We start from the raw sequence: 21,690 nt of genomic DNA, 5'->3' as shown, positions 1-21,690 counted from the left end.
TTCTTCTCAGATTAGCCACAAGTTTGCTAAAATCATCAGTATTTCCTTAGGAGGAACCATGTATAATTACTGAGACCTTCAGCATTCACATAAACAGACAAAAGATTCAGAGAATTCATCTTATGGCTAACAGTTTCAAAATAAATAACCCAAAATCAAATCCAAGCGCATATCAAGCCAGCAATAAAATTCCTGGACTTAACCCACAGTTTGAATCATATTCTGAAAAATGTAAAAAGTAGAAATGACATTTACTAGATACCCCATCCTCTCAGAGGATAGTACTAGAGGGATTTTCTTACATCTTAATTAAAGCTGGCATCTTATAGAGCTAGCTTAGCATTTGGAAATTACTACCTAAGAAGGTGAGAACAAATATCTCTTTTTATCTATGGATAGGAAATATATAATTGATGGTTTTCTTTTTCTTTTTTCTTTTCTTTGCTCCAGGTTCCAGGGATTGGACCCTGGACCTCACACATGCTACGCCAATACTACCACTGAGCTCCATCTCCAGCCAACTGATGTTTTGGAAGAGAAAATCCTTTATGGTCTCCCATATTCCTAACCTGTATTACATTCTTGCTCAGAGTAGGACCCTGTTCTTAAAATTTGTCTACTGGTGGGTTTAGCCCATGTTGCTGAGTATTTCGGGGCAACATCAGCTCTGCTCACTGCTCTGGGGTCCCAACCCGCTTCAACTCCAATCAGCCTCTATCATGGCGAACAGCTGGCTACGCCTTTTCTTGGTGTCAGGCTCCCTTGGAGTGCGGCAGGACTTCTCGTGCACTCTGAGGTGCTCCGCCAGCTTAGACCTATAAATGAAGCCCTTCCCGCAGTCGCCACAGGCAAAGGGCCTCTCAGGCCTGTGGATGCGCTGATGCCGGAGCATGTGTCCCCTCTCCCGGAAGTTTTTATCGCACTCAGGGCAGTGGAAAGGTCTCTCCCCTGTGTGCAGGCCTTGGTGGCTGAGCAGCTGTGCCTTCAAGCGGAAACTCTTGTCACATTTTGGACACTGGAAAGGCTTCTCCCCGGTGTGTGTCCTGATGTGCTCCACCAGCTTCGACTGCTTGGCGAAGCCCTTGCCACATTCGCACGTGAATGGCATCTCCCCGCTGTGCAGCAGCCGGTGCGCCTTCAGGTCGGCCTTCACGCGATAGCACTTGTCGCACTCCGGGCACTGGAAGGGTCTCTCTCCCGTGTGTAGGCGCTGGTGGCTGAGCAGCTGCCCCTTCAGGCGGAAGCTCCTGTCGCACTGCGGGCACTGGAAGGGCCGCTCGCCGCTGTGCACGCGGAAGTGCTCGGTGAGCTTGGACTGCCGCGTGAAGCCCTTGCCGCACTCGGTGCACGAGAAGGGCCGCTCCGTGCTGTGGGTGCGCTGGTGCGCCTTCAGGATGCCTTTCAGGCGGAAGCTCTTGCTGCACTCCGGGCACTGGAAGGGCCGCTCACCGCTGTGCACTCTCAGGTGCTCGCGGAGCTTGCACTGGTGCGTGAAGCCTCTGCCACACTCGCTGCAGGCGAAGGGCCTCTGCCCACCATGCCGCAGCTGGTGGGCTCTCAGCATGCTCTTCAGGCGGAAGCTCATCTCGCACTCTGGGCACTGAAAGGGCTTCTCATCTGTGTGCAGCTGCTGGTGCCTCAGCAGCTGGCCCCTCTGGCAGAAGGTCCTGCCACACTCCGCACACCAGAAAGGCTTCTCGCTGCTGTGGACTCGGGTGTGCTCTGTGAGTTTGCACGGGTTGGTAAAGCCCTTGCCGCACTTCCTGCAGGAGAATGGTCGCTCCCTACTGTGCATGCGCTGGTGGACCCTCAGCAGGCCACTCAGACGGAAGCGCTTCTTGCACTCTGGACACTGGAAGGGCTTTTCTCCCGCGTGCACTCCGAAGTGGGTGACCAGCTTAGACCTTGAGAGGAAGCGCCTGCCACATTCCATGCAGGACCAGGGCCTCTCCCCACTGTGGCTGTGGTCCCACTGCTGAGCCTTTGAGTCCCCCCAGGGGCAGTGCTCCTCACAGTCCAGGCCACCTCCTGGCTTTTGTCCTGAGTGTACACCAATGCCACTTCTCCAGGAGGCTGGCCTCTCCCCTCTGTGCTGGGACCGGGGAGCCTTCACACTGTTCGTGGAGAAGTAGCTCTTGTTGCATTTGTGGTACTGGGAAGGCATCTCCCCCTTGTGCCCGAGGTGGTGGTGGAGAAGGGTCTGCTCATGACAGAAGCACATTTTGCATTCAGGGCACTGGAATGGGCTCTCCCTGGTATGGGCAGCCAGATGTCTCAGCAAATACTGCCTGAGGCGGAAGCTCTTCCCACACTCAGGACACCGGAAGTGCCTCTGTTTCCAGGCAACATTTCCCTGCTCCTGTGCATCAGCTGGTTTGTTGAACTTCTTCCAGGCCCTACTTGATGCATCCTTGGAGTGGTTTTTCTGGTGCTTCACTAAGTGGTTCTTCTGCCAAAACCTTTCTCCGCAGACAGGGCAAAGGTGCTGGGTGCTCTGCCAGGAGGGGGCTTCCTGCAAGCCAGGGTGACCCAGAGCTCTGTGACTTGGGGTTTCTTCTCTTTGCACAGACTCGCTGGAGCTGAGGACCACTGCAGCTAGAGCCAGGGTGTCGTGGGTCTTTGGATTCATGAGGGTAATGCCATGGTCAGGCTGGAAGGAAACATCTTCCCTTTCTCCTAAACACAGTCCAAAGGAATACTGGCTCTGAAGAGGATCAAATTGGAAAGGACATTTAGTTTCTCCTGATTTGACAGCTTCCTGGCTTCCTGAAATTGAAAACAAAAAATTCAGTCTTCTCATCCATGGCATGACTAATGACTAAAATGATCCATAATAGTGATCAGGGTGGCTTGAGAACCCTGCTTCCACTAAATTACCCAACAATGTCCTGTGCTTCCATTTCATGACCTAAAGGAGTTTGGTGACAAGTCTGCTGAAACTAAACTCTTTTGGCTTTGCTCCTTATCCTGTAAAAACAGGGAAATGATAACACATATGTAAGAGCATTATGAATGTGATGAGGTACGTGCACGAGGTGATAAGCATGGTGCCAGCACATCACGTCCTCTGTACCTGCTGACCATGCTTACACATTTGGGATCATCAGACTTAACCCATTTTATGTACAAACATGCCTGAAGTCACAAGGTGATGATGACAGTAAGTTCCTAACAGAGCCCTGACTAATACTAGTGCTCTATGTCATCTGTGTGCTTCTCTGTCCCCAAGACCAGGCAGCAAGGATCAGCTCTGCTTCTTCTTCCCTTGCCCCTACTCATGCCTCTGTGTGTGTGTGTGTGTGTGTGTGTGTGTGTTTCAAACCCTGGGAATTAAACTCAGAGTATGTGCTTGACTACTGAATTGCATTAGCCCCTACCAATGTTTTAAAGCGGTTCATTGAAAAATTAATAATAGATAATAAAAAGTGAAATAATTTGTTAAATAAACACCATTTACTCTCCAAAAGGCAGCAGCTAGCCAGGTGCAGAGATGTATATACCTGTAATCCCAGTGACTCAGGAGGCTGAGGCAAGAGGATCACAAGTTCAAGACCAGTCTCAGCAATTTAGTGAGGCTCTAAGCAACTTGGAAAATTAAGAGCTGGGGATGCAACTCAGTGGTAAAGCACCCCTTTGTTCAATCCCTAGTACTACCCGCCCCCCCAAAAAAAAAAAGCGCAGCAGCTAAAAACTTAAACTATCTGACAAGATTTCTGGGAGTAATGCCCCTATTTGACATTTTCATTCAGCAGTCTAATACTGACATTTAAGGATCCCAAATTGAGATGGTGTTGTGGAACATGCCAGTAGTCCCAGACACTTGGGAGGCTGAGGTGGGAGGTTAGCATGAATCCAGGAGTTCAAGATCAAGCCTGGGCAACACGGTGAGACCCTGGCTTAAAAAACAAAAAAAAACCCAAGAATCCCAAAATTATATTTTCATTACCTTCATTTTCTAGATCAGGAATTAAAATATTGAAAAACTCAATAACCTGCCCAAGGTCACCCAGAAAAGGCAAGAAGCACACTCAGGCCCCAAAGCCCACACTCCTAACTACTATGTTTTACTGCCTTTCTATAGAATATGTGAGATACAAGCCACAGCTCAACCAAACAGGAAGACAAGATCAGAGAAGCAAACGAAGAAATCTGAACGCAGTATCTTAAGGTCAGCACTTGATTTCTTAATACTCACCTCCAAACGGCTCTCCCTCAATATGTGGATCGAAATGCGTATCCGCAGAGTGAATCTTGTTTCCGGGTTTCTGTGATTCTCCCCGACTCTTGAAGGGCGCTCCTCCTTGTTCAATCCAGGATATCAGTTCTGGCTTGGGAAGTCTATCATCTGTAGAAGTCAGACAAGGCAGTTTGTACTTAGAGCACACTGTTTCTAGATTTCTCGAAATTCGCCTCTGGACAATGTATGAGATAGGGCACCGGTTTACATGAAGAGAAGCAAAACTGCCCGCCCATCTAATGGGTGTCCTAGTCTGTCCAAACCTATTAGATCAGCTGGGCTGTTTTAATTTTATTGGGGTTGCCATGTGTGTAGCATTGTATTTGGTCCAAAAACAAAATGGCAAATGATTCAATGTTCTTTTTTCCTTTCTTTCCACATTTATTGGTACATTATAACTGTACATAATGATGGGATTTGATGTTACATCTTTGTACATGCACATAACAATATAATCTGACCAATACCACTCCCATACAATATTCCTTTTTTTAAATGTTCTTAGTTGTAGATGGACATAATACCTTTATTTTACTTATATGCAGTGCTGAGGGTCAAAACCAGTGCCTCACACATACTAGGCAAGCACTCTACCACTGAGCCACACACCCAGACCCAATATTCTTTTTGTTTTTAATTTATTTTTATTGTAAACAAATGGGATACATGTCGTTTCTGTTTGTACATGGAGTAACAGCATACCATTTGCATATTCATATATTTACATAGAGTAATGATGTTTGATTCATTCCGTTATTTTTTTCCTTCCCCCCACCCCTCCCACCTCTCTTTTCCCTCTATACAGTCCCTCCTACCTCCATTCTTGCCCCCCTCCCACCCCCCATTACGTGTCATCATACACTTATCAGTGAGATCATTCCTCTTTTGGATTTTTGAGATTGGCTTATCTCACTTAGCATGATATTCTCCAATTTCATCCATTTGCCTGAAAATGCCATAATTTTATTATTCTTTATAGCTGAGTAATATTCCATTGTATATATATACCCCAGTTTCTTTATCCATTCATCAATTGAAGGGCATCTAGGTTGGTTCCATAGTCTGGCTATTGTGAATTGAGCAGCTGTGGACATTGATGTGGCTATATCTCTGTAGTATGCTGATTTTAAGTCCTTTGGGTATAGGCCGAGGAGTGGGATAGCTGGGTCAAATGGTAGGTCCATTCCAAGTTTTCTAAGGAATCTCCACTCTGCTTTCAAGAGTGGCTGCACTAATTTGCAACCCCACCAGCAATGTATGAGTGTACCTTTCTCCTCACATCCTCGCCAACACCTGTTGTTGCTCGTATTCTTGATAATCGCCATTCTAATTGGGGTGAGATGGAATCTTGGTGTAGTTTTGATTTGCATTGCTCTTATTACTAAAGATGGTGAACATTTTTTCATATGTTTGTTTATTGCTTGTAGATCTTCTGTGAAGCGTCTCTTCATATCCTTAGGCCATTTGTTGATTGGGTTATTTGTATTCTTAGTGTAAAGTATTTGAGTTCTTTATATATTTTGGAAATTAGTGCTCTATCTGAAGTATGAGTGGCAAAGATATTCTCCCACCCTGTAGGCTCTCTCTTCACATTGCTGATAGTTTCCTTTGCTGAGAGAAAACAATTTAGTTTGAATCTATCCCAATTATTGATTCTTGCTTTTATTTCTTGTGCTATGGGAGTCCTGTTAAGGAAGTCTGATCCTAAGCCAACAAGTTGAAGATTTGGACCTACTTTCTCTTCTATAAGATGCAGGGTCTCTGGTCTGATTTCAAGGTCCTTGATCCATTGTGAGTTGAGTTTTGTGCAGGGTGAGAGATAGGGGTTTAGTTTCATTCTGTTGCATATGGATTTCCAGTTTTCCCAGCACCATTTGTTGAAGAGGCTATCTTCATTCCATTGCATATTTTTGGCACCTTTGTCTAGTATTAGAAAATTGTATTTATTTGGGTTTGTGTCCGTGTCTTCTATTCTGTACCATTGATCTACCTGTCTATTTTGGTGCCAATACCAGGCTGTTTTTCTTACTATTGCTTTGTAGTATAGTTGAAGTTCTGGTATGGCGATACCCCCTATTTGATTCTTCCTGCTAAGGATTGCTTTAGCTATTCTGGGTTTCTTATTCTTCAGATGAATTTCAAGATTGCTTGCTCTATTTCTGTGAGGTACATCATTGGGATTTTAATTGGAATTGCATTGAATCTGTATAGCACTTTTGGTAGTATGGCCATTTTGACAATATTAATTCTGCCTATCCAAGAACATGGGAGATCTTTCCATCTTCTAAGGTCTTCCTCAATTTCTTTCTTCAATGTTTTGTAGTTTTCATTGTAGAGATCTTTTACCTCTTTGGTTAGATTCATGCCCTAGTATTTTATTTTTTTTGAGGCTATTGCAAATGGAGTTGTTTTCCTCATTTCCCTTTCAGCTGTTTCATCACTTGCATTTAAAAATGCTGTAGATTTATGCGTGTTGATTTTATAGCCTGCTATTTTGCTGAGTTCATTGATGAGGTCTAGAAGTTTTCTGGAGGAGGTTTTTGGATCCTCTAAATATAGAATCATGTCATCCGCAAATAGTGACAGCATAAGTTCTTCTTTTCCTATTTGTATCCCTTTAATTTCTTTAGTCTGCCTAATTGCTCTTGCTAGAGTTTTGAGGACAATGTTGAATAGAAGTGGTGAAAGAGGACATCCCTGTCTTGTTCCCGTTTTTAAAGGGAATGGTTTCAGTTTTTCTCCATTAAGAATGATGTTGGCCATGGGCTTAGCATAAATAGCCTTTACAATGTTCAGGTATGTTCCTACTATCTCTATTTTTTCTAGTGTTTTGAGCATGAAGGGGTGTTGTATTTTGACGAACACTTTTTCTGTGTCAATTGAAATAACCATATGATTCTTATCCTTAAGTCTATTGACATGATGGATTAGGTTTATTGATTAACGAATGTTGAACCATCCTTGCATTCCAGGGATGAACCCCACTTGATCATGGTGCACAATTTTCTTAATATGTGTTTGGATACGGTTTGCCAATATTTTATTAAGGATCTTTGCATCTATATTTATCAAGGATATTGGTCTAAAATTTTCTTTCCTTGATGTGTCTTTTCCTGGTTTGGGTATGAGGGTGAAATTAGCTTCATAATAATGAGTTCGGTAGGGTACCCTCCTTTTCTATTTCCTGGAATACTTTGAGAAGTATTGGAATGAGTTCTTCTTTGAAGGTCTTGTAGAACTCGGCTGAGAATCCGTCTGGTCCTGGGCTTTTCTTGGATGGTAGTTTTTTAATGGCTTCTTCTATTTCATTGCTTGATATTGATCTGTTTAAATCATGTACGTCCTCCTGGTTCAGTATGGGAGGAGCATATGTCTCTAGAAATTTGTCAATGTCTTCAGTATTTTCTATTTTGTTGGAATACAGATTTTCAAAGTAGCTTCTCATTATGTTCTGTATCTCAGTGGTGTCTGTTGTGATATTTCCTTTTGCATCATGTACTTTAGTAATTAGAGTCTTCTCTCTCCTTCTCTTTGTTAGTGTGGCTAAGGGTATGTCTATTTTGTTTACTTTCTCAAAGAACCAACTTTTTGTTTAGTCAATTTTTTGAATAGTTTCTTTTGTTTCAATTTCATTGATTTCAGCTCTGATTTTCAGTATTTCCTGTCTTCTACAACTTTTGCTGTTATTCTGTTCTTTTTCTAGGGCTTTGAGCTGTAATGTTAGGTCATTTAGTTGTTGACTTTTCCTTCTTTTCTGGAATGCACTGCACTGCATGCAATGAATTTTCCTCTTAGTACCGCTTTCATAGTGTCCCAGAGATTTTGGTATGTTGTATCATCGTTGTCATTGACCTCTAAGAATTTTTTAATCTCCTCCCTGATGTTTTTTGTTATCCATGTTTCATTCAATAGCATATTATTTAGTCTCCAACTGTTGGAGTAATTTCCCTTTTTTATTTTGTCATTGATTTCTACTCTCAGTCCATTATGATCTGATAGAACACAAGGCAGTATCTCTATTTTTTGCATTTCCTAAGGGCTGCTTTGTGGCATAACATATGGTCTATTTTTGAGAAGGTTCCATGTGCTGCTAAGAAGAAAGTGAATCCGCTTGTTGATGGATGGAATATTCTATATATGTCTCTTAAGTCTAGGTTATTGATTGTGTTATTGAGTTCTATGGTTTCTTTGGTTGGATTTTGTTTGGAAGATCTATCTAGTGGTGACAGCGGTGCGTTAAAGTTGCCCAGAATTATTGTGTTGTGGTCTATGTGATTTCTGAAATTGAGAAGGATTTGTTTGATGTACAGGGATGCACCATTGTTGGGGGCATAAATATTTACTATCATTATGTCTTCCTGATTTATGGTTCCCTTAAGCAGTATGAAATGTCCTTCTTTATCCTTTCTGACTAACTTTGGCTTGAAGTTCACTTTATCTGATATAAGGATGGAAACCCCCGCTTTTTTACTGAGTCCATGTGCGTGGTAGGTTTTTTCCCATCCTTTCATCTTTAGTCTGTGGATGTCTTTTTCTTCGAGATGAGTCTCTTGCAGGCAGCATATTATTGGGTCTTTCTTTTTAATCCATTCTGCCAGTCTGTGTCTTTTGATTGATGAGTTTAGGCCATTAACGTTAGGGTTATTATTGAGAAATGATTTGTATTCCTAGTCATTTGGCTTATTTTTGGTTTTTAGTAGGCTTGGTTTCTCCTTTGAGTGGTTTTTCTCTAAGGTAGTTCCTCCCTTTGCTGACCTACATTGTTGTTTTTCATTTCTTCCTCATGGAATATTTTGTTGAGAACATTCTGTAGTGCAGGATTTCTATTTGTAAATTCTTTTAACTTTTGTTTATCATGGAAGGATTTTATTTCATCTTCAAATCTGAAGGTTAGTTTTGCTGGGTAGAGGATTCTTGGTTGGCAACCATGTTCCTTCAGAGCTTGAAATATGTTGGTCCAGGACCTTCTAGCTTTTAGAGTCTGGGTTGAGAAGTCGGCTGCTGTGCGTATTGGTCTCCCCCTATATGTAATCTGATGCTTTTCTCTCATGGCCTTCAAAATCCTATCTTTATTTTCAATGTTAGGCATTTTCATTATAATGTGCCTTGGTGTGGATCTGTTGTGATTCTGTGCATTTGGTGTTCGGTAAGCCTCTTGTATTTGATTTTCCATTTCATTCTTCAGGCTTGGGAAATTTTCTGATATTTCATTGAATAGGTTGTTCATTCCTTTGGTTTGTATCTCTGTGCCTTCCTCAATCCCAATAATTCTTAAATTTGGTCTTTTCATGATGTCCCATAGTTATTGAAGATTCTGTTCATGATTTCTTACCATCTTCTCTGTTTGGGCAACTTTATTTTCAAGATTCAATATTTTGTCTTCATTGTCTGAGGTTCTGTCTTCCAAGTGGTCTAGTCTGTTGGTGATGCTTTCCATTGAGTTTTTTATTTGGTTTATTGTTTCCTTCATTTCAAGGATTTCCGTTTGGTTTTTTTTTGAGAATCTCTATCTCTTTGTTGAAATGATCTTTTGCTTCCTGCAGTTGCTCTTTCAGCTTATTGGTATTATCATTCATTGCCTGCATTTGCTCTCTTATCTCATCCTTTGCTTCGTGAATCATCTTAATCATGTGTAATCTGAAGTCCTTTTCTGACATGTCTTCTAACATACTGTCATTGGATTCTATTAATATAGAATCTAGATTTGTTTGGATCATTTTCTTCCCTTGTTTTTTCATGTTGTTCATGTATCTTCCCCTCTAGCACTGCAGATCTGGGGTATTGCAGATTTCCCCCTATAGGCTTATAGTGGCCCTATAGGTTTCCAAAACCCTTTCTTTACGGGGAGATCAATATTAGCAGTGCCCAAATCAGACACTATGCAATCCTAGACCAAATAGCTCCTATGGGGACAATAACAAAATTGTCAAAATAAACAAAATGAGTTAAAATATTATCTTTGGTAAAACAAACAGGTTTGCAATAAGGTCTGCAATTTCTAATGGAGGACAAAGAGGATGCAGAGGGATGTAGAATGTGGCTGTTAATGGGATAAGAAAAGAATATACAGAAGTTCTAGAAAATAGAAAGGGTGAGAGTGTAATCAAAAGAAATTGGATGGTAGCAGGCAAAAAAGGGAGAAAGAGACTCTGCGGGAACAGGTAAACAAAAAGAAAAGAGAGCAAGAAAAGTAAAGAAATAAAAACTTAAAATTTTTCAATAAGGAGAAAAAAGAAAATCTACAGTTTAACAGTCATATACTAATGAAACCTCCCAGTTTCAATAGCCTGATGCATGAGAGGTACCTGACAATGAGCTTCAAGCCTCCAGCAGGTGTCACAGGATGGGATTTGCCCCACCCAAAGATTGGAGCTAGGGCTTCCAGGATTATCCAACATGGCCACTCTGGCTTTGAAATGTGTTGGCAAATGGGGAGCTGCAGCTCAGGGGTGAACATGGTCAGCTGGAGGTCCTGGAGACGGGATGTGGTTGGTAAGGCAGGGGTCCTGGAGGTCCGGTGTGTTTGGAGTGTTTGTGGGATCCTGGAGGCCGGGTGCAATCAGTTGGTCTGGGGTCCCGGTGATAGGGCGCAGTCAGTTGGTCTGGAGGTCCTGGTGGCAGGGAGCAGTCAGTCGACGTGAGGGCCCCAGAGGCAGGGAGTGATCGGTCGGGCTGAGGTATCCTGAAGCCGGGGCTCAGTGAGTCCGGCCAGGGGTCCTACGGGGCCTGGTTGTTGTCCCGAAATGGTGGCAGCCACATGTAATCAAACCTGCAGGTACTGTAACAGTGAACTTCCAGGCTGCAGCAGGCAGCTAGTGCTCCACTGGTGGTTGGTGATCAGTTTGCTGACTGCTGTCGGACGATCGGGAGGTGAACCTCGAGCGTTGGTTGATGGATAGGAGTAAGACAGGCGATGGACAGGCAAGAGGCAGGCAAATGGCGATGATAGGCGCCTGACAGTGAGCAATCTCCCCAATATTCTTAATAGTCATTTACTAACAGTCAATCTCAGGGTTCAATTTTATTAAATATTTATTTATTCACTGGGTGCTGGGTGCTCTACAAACCAGTAAGCCACATCCCCTGCCCTTTTTATTTTTTGAGACAGGATTTCGCTAAGTTGCTGAGGCTGGCCTCAAATTTGTGATCCTCCTGCATTATCTTCCCGAGTCGCTGGGATTACAGGTGTAGATCACTGCACAAGGTGAGGAGCTCAATTTTAAAGCAAGTTGGCTGAGGCAAAAATTTCATCAAAAAATGTTTTAGGAAACAATGTTTTTTTTTTTAATTAAAAATCTTTCTAACACATGAAAAGAAGAAAAATATGAAAAGCCTGGGTGTACCTAACTTTGCCAAATCTTACCATGTTGACGTACTTGCTTCAGGGTTTCCAGAGCCAAGAGACACTGTATAATTTAAGCCCCTGGATCCAGTAAGCACAACCCTAAATTTGCTATTTATCATTCTCGTGCTTTATTTTTACTTTCTTACTTTTTATGCTTTTGTGATGCTGGAAATTAGCCCCAGAGATCATATATAAGTAGGCCTCCTACTACTGAGCTATGGCATTTTTATTTTCTAAACATGTACAGATAGATAAATGTTATAGTTGCTGATTTTAAACACTCTACAAACGTTACCATATCATTTGAACTTGCTTCCTTCCTCTTTAAACGTTTTCAGCACTCACTTGACGCCGTCTGTGTATGAACGCCTCTCCGCCTGCCTCGTCTCACGCCAGCACATCACAGGCATTTACTTTCCTCCACGTGGAGGGCAGTATCACGTATGTTTTCGACTTTATCCTATGTCACCAAAGTGCTCTCTGGAGTGGTTGTGCTGATTACAGCCTCATTTGCTTCACATCCTGACGCCACGGGCACTATCAGATGTTTCCCTCTAACGTATACTGTATAGAAATCTCACAATCTGAGAGAACAATCACCTTCCATCTTGTTCCGAAAAACTGTCTTGGTTGTTCTTGGTCCTTTGTTCCACCGTGTTCTTTAGGATCCGCTTACAGACCATAAAAAGCCCTACTGGAATCTAGGCTGGAATTGCTTTAGATGCATAGATTATTTTGAGGAGAACTGACAGAAAGATTCATTCAAATGGACTGTATGGTTAAGAGGAGGGATAATCAGAGGCATAAGGATGATGCAAGCTTGAGTAAAGAAGAAAGTAATTAAAGATCTGAATCTAAAAAAGTCATGGCTTAACAGTGAAGCAAATTAAAATTCAGCATGATTTTGTTATCTTTTTTAAAAAAAAATGTTTAGATGTTGATAGACCTTTATTTTATTCATTTAATTATACGTGGTGCTGGGAATTAAACCCAGTGCCTCACACATTAGGCAAGTGCTCTACCACTGAGCCACAACCCCAGCCCTATCGCCCTGTGGTGCTGTAGATGGAACCCAGGGCCTTACATGTGCTCAGCAAGTGCTCTAACACTGAGGTACAACCCCAGGCCTAACAACAGACTGATTTTTAAAAACTCTTACTTGATAAATAAGAAGAAATATAAGGAGGCAGAGGTTGTAGCTCTGGTAGCACATTTGCCTAGCATGTGGGAGGCCTTGGGTTTAATCTCCACCCCATCCCACCCCACCCCAAAAAAGTGAAGAGTAAATATAAAGACTAAATAAGGAAAAAGACACAAGAGACTATTCATTACTGAAACTGCACAGAATCAGCTACTCTTAAACACCTCAGTGTGCACCCTGCCAGAATCTCACTGCAGGGAAGACCATCAGCCTCCTGACAGCTTTGACTCTGTGGGAAGATTATGAGGAGGCCATTCCTAGGAAGGATACACAGGTATTTATGGGTGTGAGCCAGGTGTGTTCCTAGGTGGAAAATCTTGGCAACCCGAGACTAAATTATGATGTGAAAGTGTTGACATGTATTTAATCACCTCTGGTCACCTGTATGTGTTGTCAGAAATATTCTTACATAGCAATGTCTACCCCAGTGAGGACTCGTAATGCTTACAGAAGTATGCAAAAAATATGGGGTGAAAAGACTTTCTGAGTTAACCTGTGAGGACTCTCCCTACCTGACAAAGAGGAACACCAAGAGACACCTCATGGGACCTGGTTCCAAAAGTTACCCCCACAGCTGACCGCTTCTTACCTAGGGAGAGGAGAGTCTCGTAATTGGCTATCATGACGTGCTTGTAGAGCGCCTTCTGCCATGCCTCCAGACTCCACCATTCCTGCTCCGAGAAACAAATGGCGACATCCTCAAAGGTCAGAGGGAACTGAAATAACACATAACACACAGTTGTGAGTGCTTCAAGACGACTCCAGCTCCTTCTCATTAAATTAAAAGACCGTGCAGTGGACAACTGTTCTGTCTGCCAGCAGCCTCTTCTCTGGGAACTCCTCTTCCCCCTGCAGTCACGTGGGTCCCTGTTCACGACCACAGTTCCTCCAACACCTTCTTCCCGCCCACTCAAGCTAGGTACGGTGCCTGTGGTATGCAGTGGGAACAAACCACAGTTCAGCTTCACTCACCTGGTATGTCATGGCCATCTTCCCAGGTCAAGACAAAGAGGCAAACTCGTTTTGAGTAAACTCATTGTGTTCTACGAGTTAGCGTACCCCAATGATGGGACAAATCCCACTGTCTCCATTCTCTTAGAAACAATGCCCTCATGTGCTTCCTTATCTATTAGTGCTTTCGTTTTTGTAGGATAATGTCTAAAAATGAGAACTACCAAGTCAAAAGGTATAAACATCTTCAGTTCTGTTTATTCTTTATTTTTTGTGGTGCTGGGGAGCGAACTCAGGGTCTCATGCATGCTAGGGAAGCGCTGTACTGCTGAGCTACAGCTGCAGCTCATCATCTTCAGTTTTAAAACTTTCTTGGGGTGGTGCTAGGGATCAAACAGCACTTTGCATAAACTAGGTAAGCACTCTATCACTGAACTACATCCCCAGCCTAAAATTAATATTTATGTTTATTATGGCTGACTTGAAAATCAATGGTTCTTAATTAGAGCTATGTATTTTGTTAGTTTAAAAGGCTCTCGTTATGTAACTATACATACTGCATCTCACTGAACCATTTTCTTTAAACTCAGTTTAACTTCAATTGTTATTTTCATAGGTTTATTTCCTACGGATATTAAAGTATACTTGTTTCCATTATTATTAATTTATGTTCATATTGTTATATTAAATATGACATTCAGAGTTTTTAAAATGAATTATTTCTTTACATTTAAATAAGATCCATTACTTTTAATTAATGAGACATTTCTGCTATAACACTTGTATGAATTTGTTCCATTGTGACTATATATTAGAGAATTTGCTTGTGAGAAATAACAAGGTTAGAGGTTCTTGATCAGGACAATTTTGTCCCCAAGGGGATACTGGGCAAAATCTGCAGACACTTTTGATTGTCATAAAGAGGGGTGCTATTGGCACTTAGAGGGTACGGGCCAAGGATGCCCCCAAACACCCTACAATGCACAAGACAGTCTTCACACAGAAAATCATCCGGCACAAGATGTCCACAGTGGCAAGGGTGAGGAACCTTGCACATGTGAACAGTGCACAGAGCTGAGATAAGCAAATGCACACAAACATCCTTTGCACGCCTACCGGCTTCCTCAGATTGCCTTGTGTGATGAGCCCATCTATAACTGGTGTCAAAAATGTCCACCTTGGAGCTGGGGGTGTGGCTCAGTGGGAGAGTGCTTGCCTAGTATGTGTGAGGCACTGGGTTCGATTCTCAGCACTGCGTATAAATAAGTGAATTTAAAAAAGGTATATCAACATCTAAAAAAAAATATTCAAAAAGAGAGAGAGGGAGAGACACCTTTGAGGGTAAAGCAGGAATACACATTCAAGGAAGAACACAGGCCACCACCACAGGGAGAGACAGCCAGCTATGATTTTACTACACAATTTCACATAGCATTAGAATTTTTAGAAATGCATGACATAACTGAATGTATGTTTTTATTTCTGTTAAATACACTTATTCTCACCTGATTACTTACTTTAAAAGTATTTTCTAAAAATTCTCAAAAGGACTTCCTTGCTTATTACTTTTAAAATTTTCAATTTATGCTAATATTCATCAAAATTTAATTATTTTTCTTCATCTTTTCTCTTAATGAAATAAACAGAACATGACAGATGAAACTTAAATTTTCTTGATTCCTATTTTCATTATTGTTCTTTTTTTCCCCACTTTTTTTTTTTTTTTTTTTTTGGTGCTGGGGATTGAACACAGGGCCTCGTGCTTACAAGGCAAGTGTGCTACCAACTGAGCTGAGCTATATCCCCAGCCCCTTTTCCCACATTTTTTATTGGTACATAATAGTTGTGCATAACGATAATGGGGTGGTTGTTACATATTTGTACATGCACACAATAAAACAATATGATTTAGCCAATACCACTCTTCCATATTGTTCTTTTTTTTTTTTTTTTACAGACTACATTTTGATTCATTGTAAACAAACGGGGTGTAACTTTTCATTTCTATGGTTGTACACGATGTAGATTCACACCATTTGTGTAATCATACATGTACACAGGGTAATGATGTCTGTCTCAGTCCATATTGTTCTTATGCTCACTCCAGCTGAATTCCCTCTGAGGAGGCCAACACGATGAATGTGGAAGCTTCTCCGTTCATATTTCAAAGTTAAAAACCCATAAGCATCCACAAGTGATATATAGTATTTATTTGTATATCTTATACATAAGTGCTTTATAATGCAACTTGCATTTCCATTCAACATTCTGAGATTTGTGTATATGTACGTATATATGTATATGAATGCATATATATAGCTAATGTATTTTAATTTTGTGTAGTAGTCCATTATATTAATATGTCAATGTTTTAACCTGTTTGTTTTTCCCACAGATCATTTCTATTCAGTTCTCTGAAGTTACTGGTCATACCCTTTGCTCACATTTTTATTGGGTCACTTATAATTTCATTTCTAGTATTCTTTATACAATTTGTATATTGACTGTTGATGATACAGGTTACAAATAATTTCCACTGGTCTTTGGTTCACCTCTTAATTTTTTTATGCTCTTTTATGTTGTATGAAATTTTCAATTTTAATGCAAATATGTAAATCTTTTTAAAAGTCTCTTTTTTTTCCCCCGGGGGGGGGGGCAAATGGGAATTGAATTCAGGGGTGCTTAATCACTGAGCCACATGCCCAGCACTTTGTTGTATTTTATTTAGAGACAGGGTCTCACTGAGTTGCTCAGGGCCTTGTTAAGTTTCTAAGGCTGGCTTTGAATTCACAATCCTCCTGCCTCAGCCTCCTGAGCCAACAGGATTACAGGTATTCACCACCACACTTGGCTTCTTTTTGTGTCTTGTTCAAGAAATTCTTTTCTACACTGAATTCATAAAGATACACCACATTGCCTTCCCAAAAGCTCAAGTTTTGCTTTTTGTCTAGATTTTTTGTTCCCCCTGCGGTGCTGGGGATTGAACCCAGGGCCTTGTGCTTGTGAGGCAAGCACTCTAATCCCCAGCCCCTTGTCTAGATTTTTTTGAGATGGGGTCTCACTATGTTGCCCGAGCTGGTCTTGGACCTCTGGGCTGAAGTGATCCTCCCACCTCAGCCTCCCAAGTGCTAGGACCATGGACACCTCACCCAGCTCTAGATTTTTAATGTACCTAGAATTTAAGTTTTATGAGGTATGAGGCAGTAATCTAATAATTTTTTTTTCAAATGTAAAAGTCAATCATCCAACTACTACTTTTGAAGGTCTGTGTATTTCTTCCTATGGCCACTGTAACAAAGCAGCACAAACTGAGTGGCTTCAAACAACAAAAATTTATTCTCTTATAGTTCTGGTGGCTAGAGGTCTGAAATCAAGGAGTCCACAGTGCCAGGCTCTCTCTAAGGCTCTAGGGAGAATCTGTTTCTACCTTCCTTTCAGCATCCACTGGGAGCTAGCTCTTCACCCTGGGTGTTCCCACTCTGCAAGGCCACAGCGCTGCGCTTGTCTCTTTTTATGTGGACACACTTTGTATTGGATTAAGGGCCTGCTGTAGCATGACTTCATCTTAATCAATCAATTACAAGCTTGTATTTACAAAGAAGGTCACAATCTGAGGTTCCAGGCAGGACATGGACTTGGGTGGGGGTCAGCTATTCACCATAGCATACAGTCAGCTTCTGGGCTCACTGTTCTGTTTCTACTACTGTCAGTCCTGCACAAAACAACACTGTATTAATTCTACAGATTTGCAGTGTCATCTGAAAGGGATTTCTTTGCTCTTTTTTTTTTTCAGAATCATACAATTTTTTTTACCTTTATTTGTTTTCCTTTATTTGAGGGTTTACTTCCCAGTTTGAAAATATTAAATGGAAAATTTCAGAAATAAAAATTTATAAATTTTAAATTGTGTGCTATTCTGAGCAGCCTGCTGAAATCTGAACCCAAGATAGGAATCATCCTTTTGTCCAGCAAATCCATGCTATTTGCCGATTACTCTCACTTCTATTATCAGATGAACTGTTGCAGTATCACAGTTCTTGTGTTCAAGTAACTCTTACTTTACTTAATATTGGTTCCAAAGTGTTAGGACTACCAAAGAAAAGCTGTAATGGGCTCCCTTAAAAAAAAAAAAAAAAAAAAAAAGACGACCTGAGGCACTCCTGTGATTCCAAGCATGCTCAGGAGGCTGCGGTAGGAGGATAGCAAGTTCAAAGCCAGCCTCAGAAACTCATTTTTGAATCCGTGAAGTTGTAAGGGAAAAAGAAACTTAACCCTAGTTTTGCTGTCACTGCTTAAACTGTAAAAGTTACAGTCGCTGTGTGCAATAAGGGCTTAGTTCAGATGGCACAGTCATTATAGAGTTGATATTGCCCCCCCTTTCAGGCATCCACTGGGGTTGGTAGAATATATGCGTACTGTTATTTTTCCAACTGAACTTTATCTACTTTTGCAAATATGTTACTGTCATTTGGTAAACTGCAGCGATTTTATAAATAAATCTGTATTATACTTAGTTTTTTCATCTATGGGAACGCCATATCTGACACTCATTTAAAATTCTAAGTGTTCAATATCTTTCGTACCTAGAAAAATTGTTTAATAATAATCTCAATCATTTAATAATCAGCAAGAAGAGTCAACAGAAAAGTTAGACAAACATAACCAAAAATCAGCCACCCCCTCCAAACCGTGGCTCCCACAAAACCTAGAACAGCAACGCGCGCTCCGCAGCCGCTGCCATCCGCTCGCTCCTCCGAGGCCAGCGAACGCTCTCGCGGTTCTGCATCCGCGGCCGCCAGGCTTCATTCGAACCGCCCAGGGTCTTGCATCCTGGGAACACTAGCTCTGCATTCGGTGCCACGACGCGAAGTCGCGGCCGGTGCAGCACCCAGGTCGGCCCGGACCCTCTCCGCCCGCTCCCCGCAGCCCGGTGGCCCGCGCTCTGCGGCTTCGGGGTTCGGGGCGCCGGGGTGGCTCCGGGACTCGGCACGGCACCCGGCGAGCCGCTCGCCGCCCTCGCCATCCGCGGGCGCCACCCACCTGAGCCCGAAACCCGCGCCCGCGCGCCGCAGCCCCTTACCGGAGCCGGCTCGCCCATGGCGCTCGCCGTCTCGCGGGCCTGGGGTACCCCGGCCTGGGGCCCCGGCGACGCGCAGAGTCCTGGCAGCTCCGCGGACTCTCCGCGCCCCCGCCGCCCGGCCGCGCGCTGCACGCTGGGACTCGGCGCCGCCCGCAGCGCCCCCTGCGGCCGGAGGAGCGGGCGCCGACCGCCGTCGGCCCCCAGCCAGGCCTCCCGGGCCGGCGGCCGCAGAACGCGCGTCTCTGCTGCCACCCCGGACGCTCCGGGGGTCTCCCAGGGAGGGACTCCGTCGCAGACCCCCTGAAAGAACTGGAGGAAGATGCAAATGGAGAGAGAAGGCAGGGGCCGCGGACGCATCACAGACGCAGACAGGAGCGTCGGGTCTGCAGCCAAGCCCTGGGCTCCGGGGACCATCTGTGGATCAAGCGGGACTTGGGAGGGGCAGACCGGGAGGAGTAGGCGGCCGGGAAAGGGCGACCCTCGGAGCAGGCTGGCCCTGCGCAAGGGGTCCACCTGCCGGGACGCTGCGGTGCGCGCGCGCAGGCTGGTCCCGGGCAGGGCGAGGGGCTGGGCGCCGGTCCACGAGTCGTGTGCCTCGGGGTTGAGGGCTCGTGGCGCCCCGGGCGCAGGCCAGAGAATGCCCTCGGGGGGCAGGTAGGTGGGCGCTGCCGCCCAGGCCTCGGGGAGCTGCCCGCGGGGCGAGGGAGGGCGCGCACAGCATCTTCGGTGGGACAGAGGGACAGAGAGACAGAGGGGATGAAACGGGGAGTGAGAAACAAAGAGACAAAAGCAGGGCGATAGGGCTGGGGTTGTGGCGCAGCGGTGGAGCGCTTGCCTAGCGCGTGTGAGGCGCTGGGTTGGATCCTCCGCACCGTAAGTATATAAAATAAAAGATCCATCTGTAAGCGCAAAAAGACAGAAAGCAAACCTCGTCGGATTCAGAGAAGTCTTTATTCCTCATGGACTTAGGCGCGGTTTGGGCCCATTTTCCAGATGGGAAAGATGACCCTCAGTTACAGAAGGGATTTTGGTTTCATAGGGTACAATGATGTAATCATTTGGGAGCTGTGTAGGTGCAGTTTTGACCGTCAGGGGCTAGTTGAACAGGTTAAAACTTTAATTTAGGAGGGTGGTTGTAAAACGGTTGAAACTCGGTATTGCCTGGGGCGATAAGAGTCCAGATCCCGAGGGATGGGTACTCAAATCTTGCCCATTGGTATTTGCTGTGCTTCCATTTAGGAATAATTAGCCATGGGAGAAGTCATGGTTTAGGGCCCAGCATTCAGTATCCGCCCCTTTCCCCCAGGGCCCATTGTTCCGTGGCTAGTTTCCCCTCGCTCCTCCTGAGCCGCACCTCTCTCCATTGTTCTTTGGGGACTACGTTGCAGGAATATTATTTTCCATAACACTTCACCATCCACAATTTTTAGAAAAGGCGACAGATGGAGTGACACAGGAAGGGAATAAGACAGGGAGAAACTGAAGAAGAGAGAGGAAGATGGTAGGAATCTGCAGGCATCAACCTCAGATTCTATCCGGAGGAGCTAGGAGTCAATCTGAAGAAACGTAAGGGGGGCAGGGATGAGGGTGCATGTGAGAGAAGTACAGTAGCCTCTGTATGTAGGATAAGTGGGTAGTGATATTTGCTATGGAGTAGTGAAATATACACATTTTACTGTTTAAAATCATTTAATTAAAAACTATACAGTTAAATTGACCCCTTTTGGTGCATAGTGCTATAAATTATAATACAAGTTTGAGGGTACCTAACCAAGACCATTCTTCAGCTATTAAGTTTCATCATACCACAAAAATGCCCTTGTACCATCTTTGTTTCACTTACTTTCCCGTATAACTCCCAATAAGGAATGATTTGTTTCTGTCCCAATAGTCTTACCGTTCAGAATGTCACATAGATGGATTCAAAGTATGTAACATTTGAAACTTAGGTTACATATTTCTACTCAGCATAATGCCTTTGGGAATCATCCACATTTTTTACTCAGTGCTACCTGTAGCATTTACACCATGGATGTATCCATCACCCATTGAAGGACATCTGGGTTCTTCTAGATTTTGGTAATTATGAGGAGAGTTGCTGCAAACATCCATGTACAGGTTTTTGTATGAATGTAAGTTTTAATTTGCCTAGGATAGATACCCAGGAGGGTATGTTTAACTTTATAAGAAATGAACAAACCATTTTCCAAAGTAGCATTACTGTTTTGCCTTCCCACCAGCAATGAGTTCCATCGCTCCACATTCTCAGTAGCACTTGGTATTATCAGCTGTCCTAAGATGCAAAAGTCTACAGTGCAGGGCACTGACAACTGAACATGTCAAATGGGAGCCTGTGAAACACCCCACCCAACAAAAATCATAAATATGAATGTTCTTAATTTTAGGAAAACACAAAATAGTTTGTGTGCTGGGGATTGAACCCAGGGCCTTGAACTCGTTGAGCACACACACTTCCAGCCCCTGGAGACATAAATTGGGATATACGAAAGTTGGGAAAACCAGAGAAAGTACAAACAATTTCTCCCTTTAACTCTGGGTTGACAGATATAAAAAGTAGAAGAGTTATAGTGACAGTCTGAATTGACAACTGTCAATTTCAGAAAAGAAAATGAATAGCCAGGGCTATTTTTTTTTTTTTTTTTGGAAAGTCCTTCTATATCATCCCTTTATTGTATGTGGTTGTTAATCTTATAAATGCATTTTTTAAAACACTCTTTTGACTGATAAGTGTGTTCTTTTCAATACTGTTTCATCTTGACTACTGATTTTTTTCACCTGGCAGGAATGTGAATTTATTTATTCATTGTCATTGTTCTCCTACAGAAGTTCTTGTTTTCTTCTTCTGGTGATCATAA

At 43.2% G+C, this 21,690-nt stretch overlaps 1 protein-coding gene across 2 annotated transcripts; it reads right to left on the bottom strand.

Moving 5' to 3' along the window:
• Nucleotides 1-419: 419 nt before the first annotated feature.
• Nucleotides 420-19,760, bottom strand: ZNF786 (zinc finger protein 786). 2 transcript variants are annotated; one of them, XM_079149296.1, is made up of 4 exons: nt 18,815-19,760; nt 13,373-13,499; nt 4,196-4,345; nt 420-2,766 (listed from the first exon to the last, which is right to left on the bottom strand). In XM_079149296.1, the coding sequence occupies exons 1-4, from the start codon at nt 19,226-19,228 to the stop codon at nt 698-700; spliced, it is 2,760 nt and encodes a 919-aa protein (XP_079005422.1). In that variant the 5' UTR covers nt 19,229-19,760; the 3' UTR covers nt 420-697. The 2 variants fall into 2 exon arrangements, with proteins under 2 accessions (XP_079005422.1, XP_079005423.1); XM_079149297.1 differs by having other exon boundaries at nt 18,775-18,910.
• Nucleotides 19,761-21,690: the final 1,930 nt, after the last annotated feature.

This window comes from Sciurus vulgaris, assembly GCF_902686455.1.
Source record: "Sciurus vulgaris genome assembly, chromosome: 8".
Lineage (NCBI taxonomy): Eukaryota > Metazoa > Chordata > Mammalia > Rodentia > Sciuridae > Sciurus > Sciurus vulgaris.
Note: the sequence above shows the minus strand (reverse complement) of the source record. Positions and strands in the feature narration are given on the sequence as shown.

Coding starts and splice junctions, on each gene's coding strand:
- ZNF786 (XM_079149296.1), bottom strand. CDS start 19,228: ATGGTCCCCGGAGCCCAGGGCTTGGCTGCAGACCCGACGCTCCTGTCT. Junction 4,346..13,372: donor CGAGACTCTCCTCTCCCTAG/GTAAGAAGCGGT, acceptor TGACTTCTACAG/ATGATAGACTTCCCAAGCCA. Junction 2,767..4,195: donor TGAGGGAGAGCCGTTTGGAG/GTGAGTATTAAG, acceptor TTTCAATTTCAG/GAAGCCAGGAAGCTGTCAAA.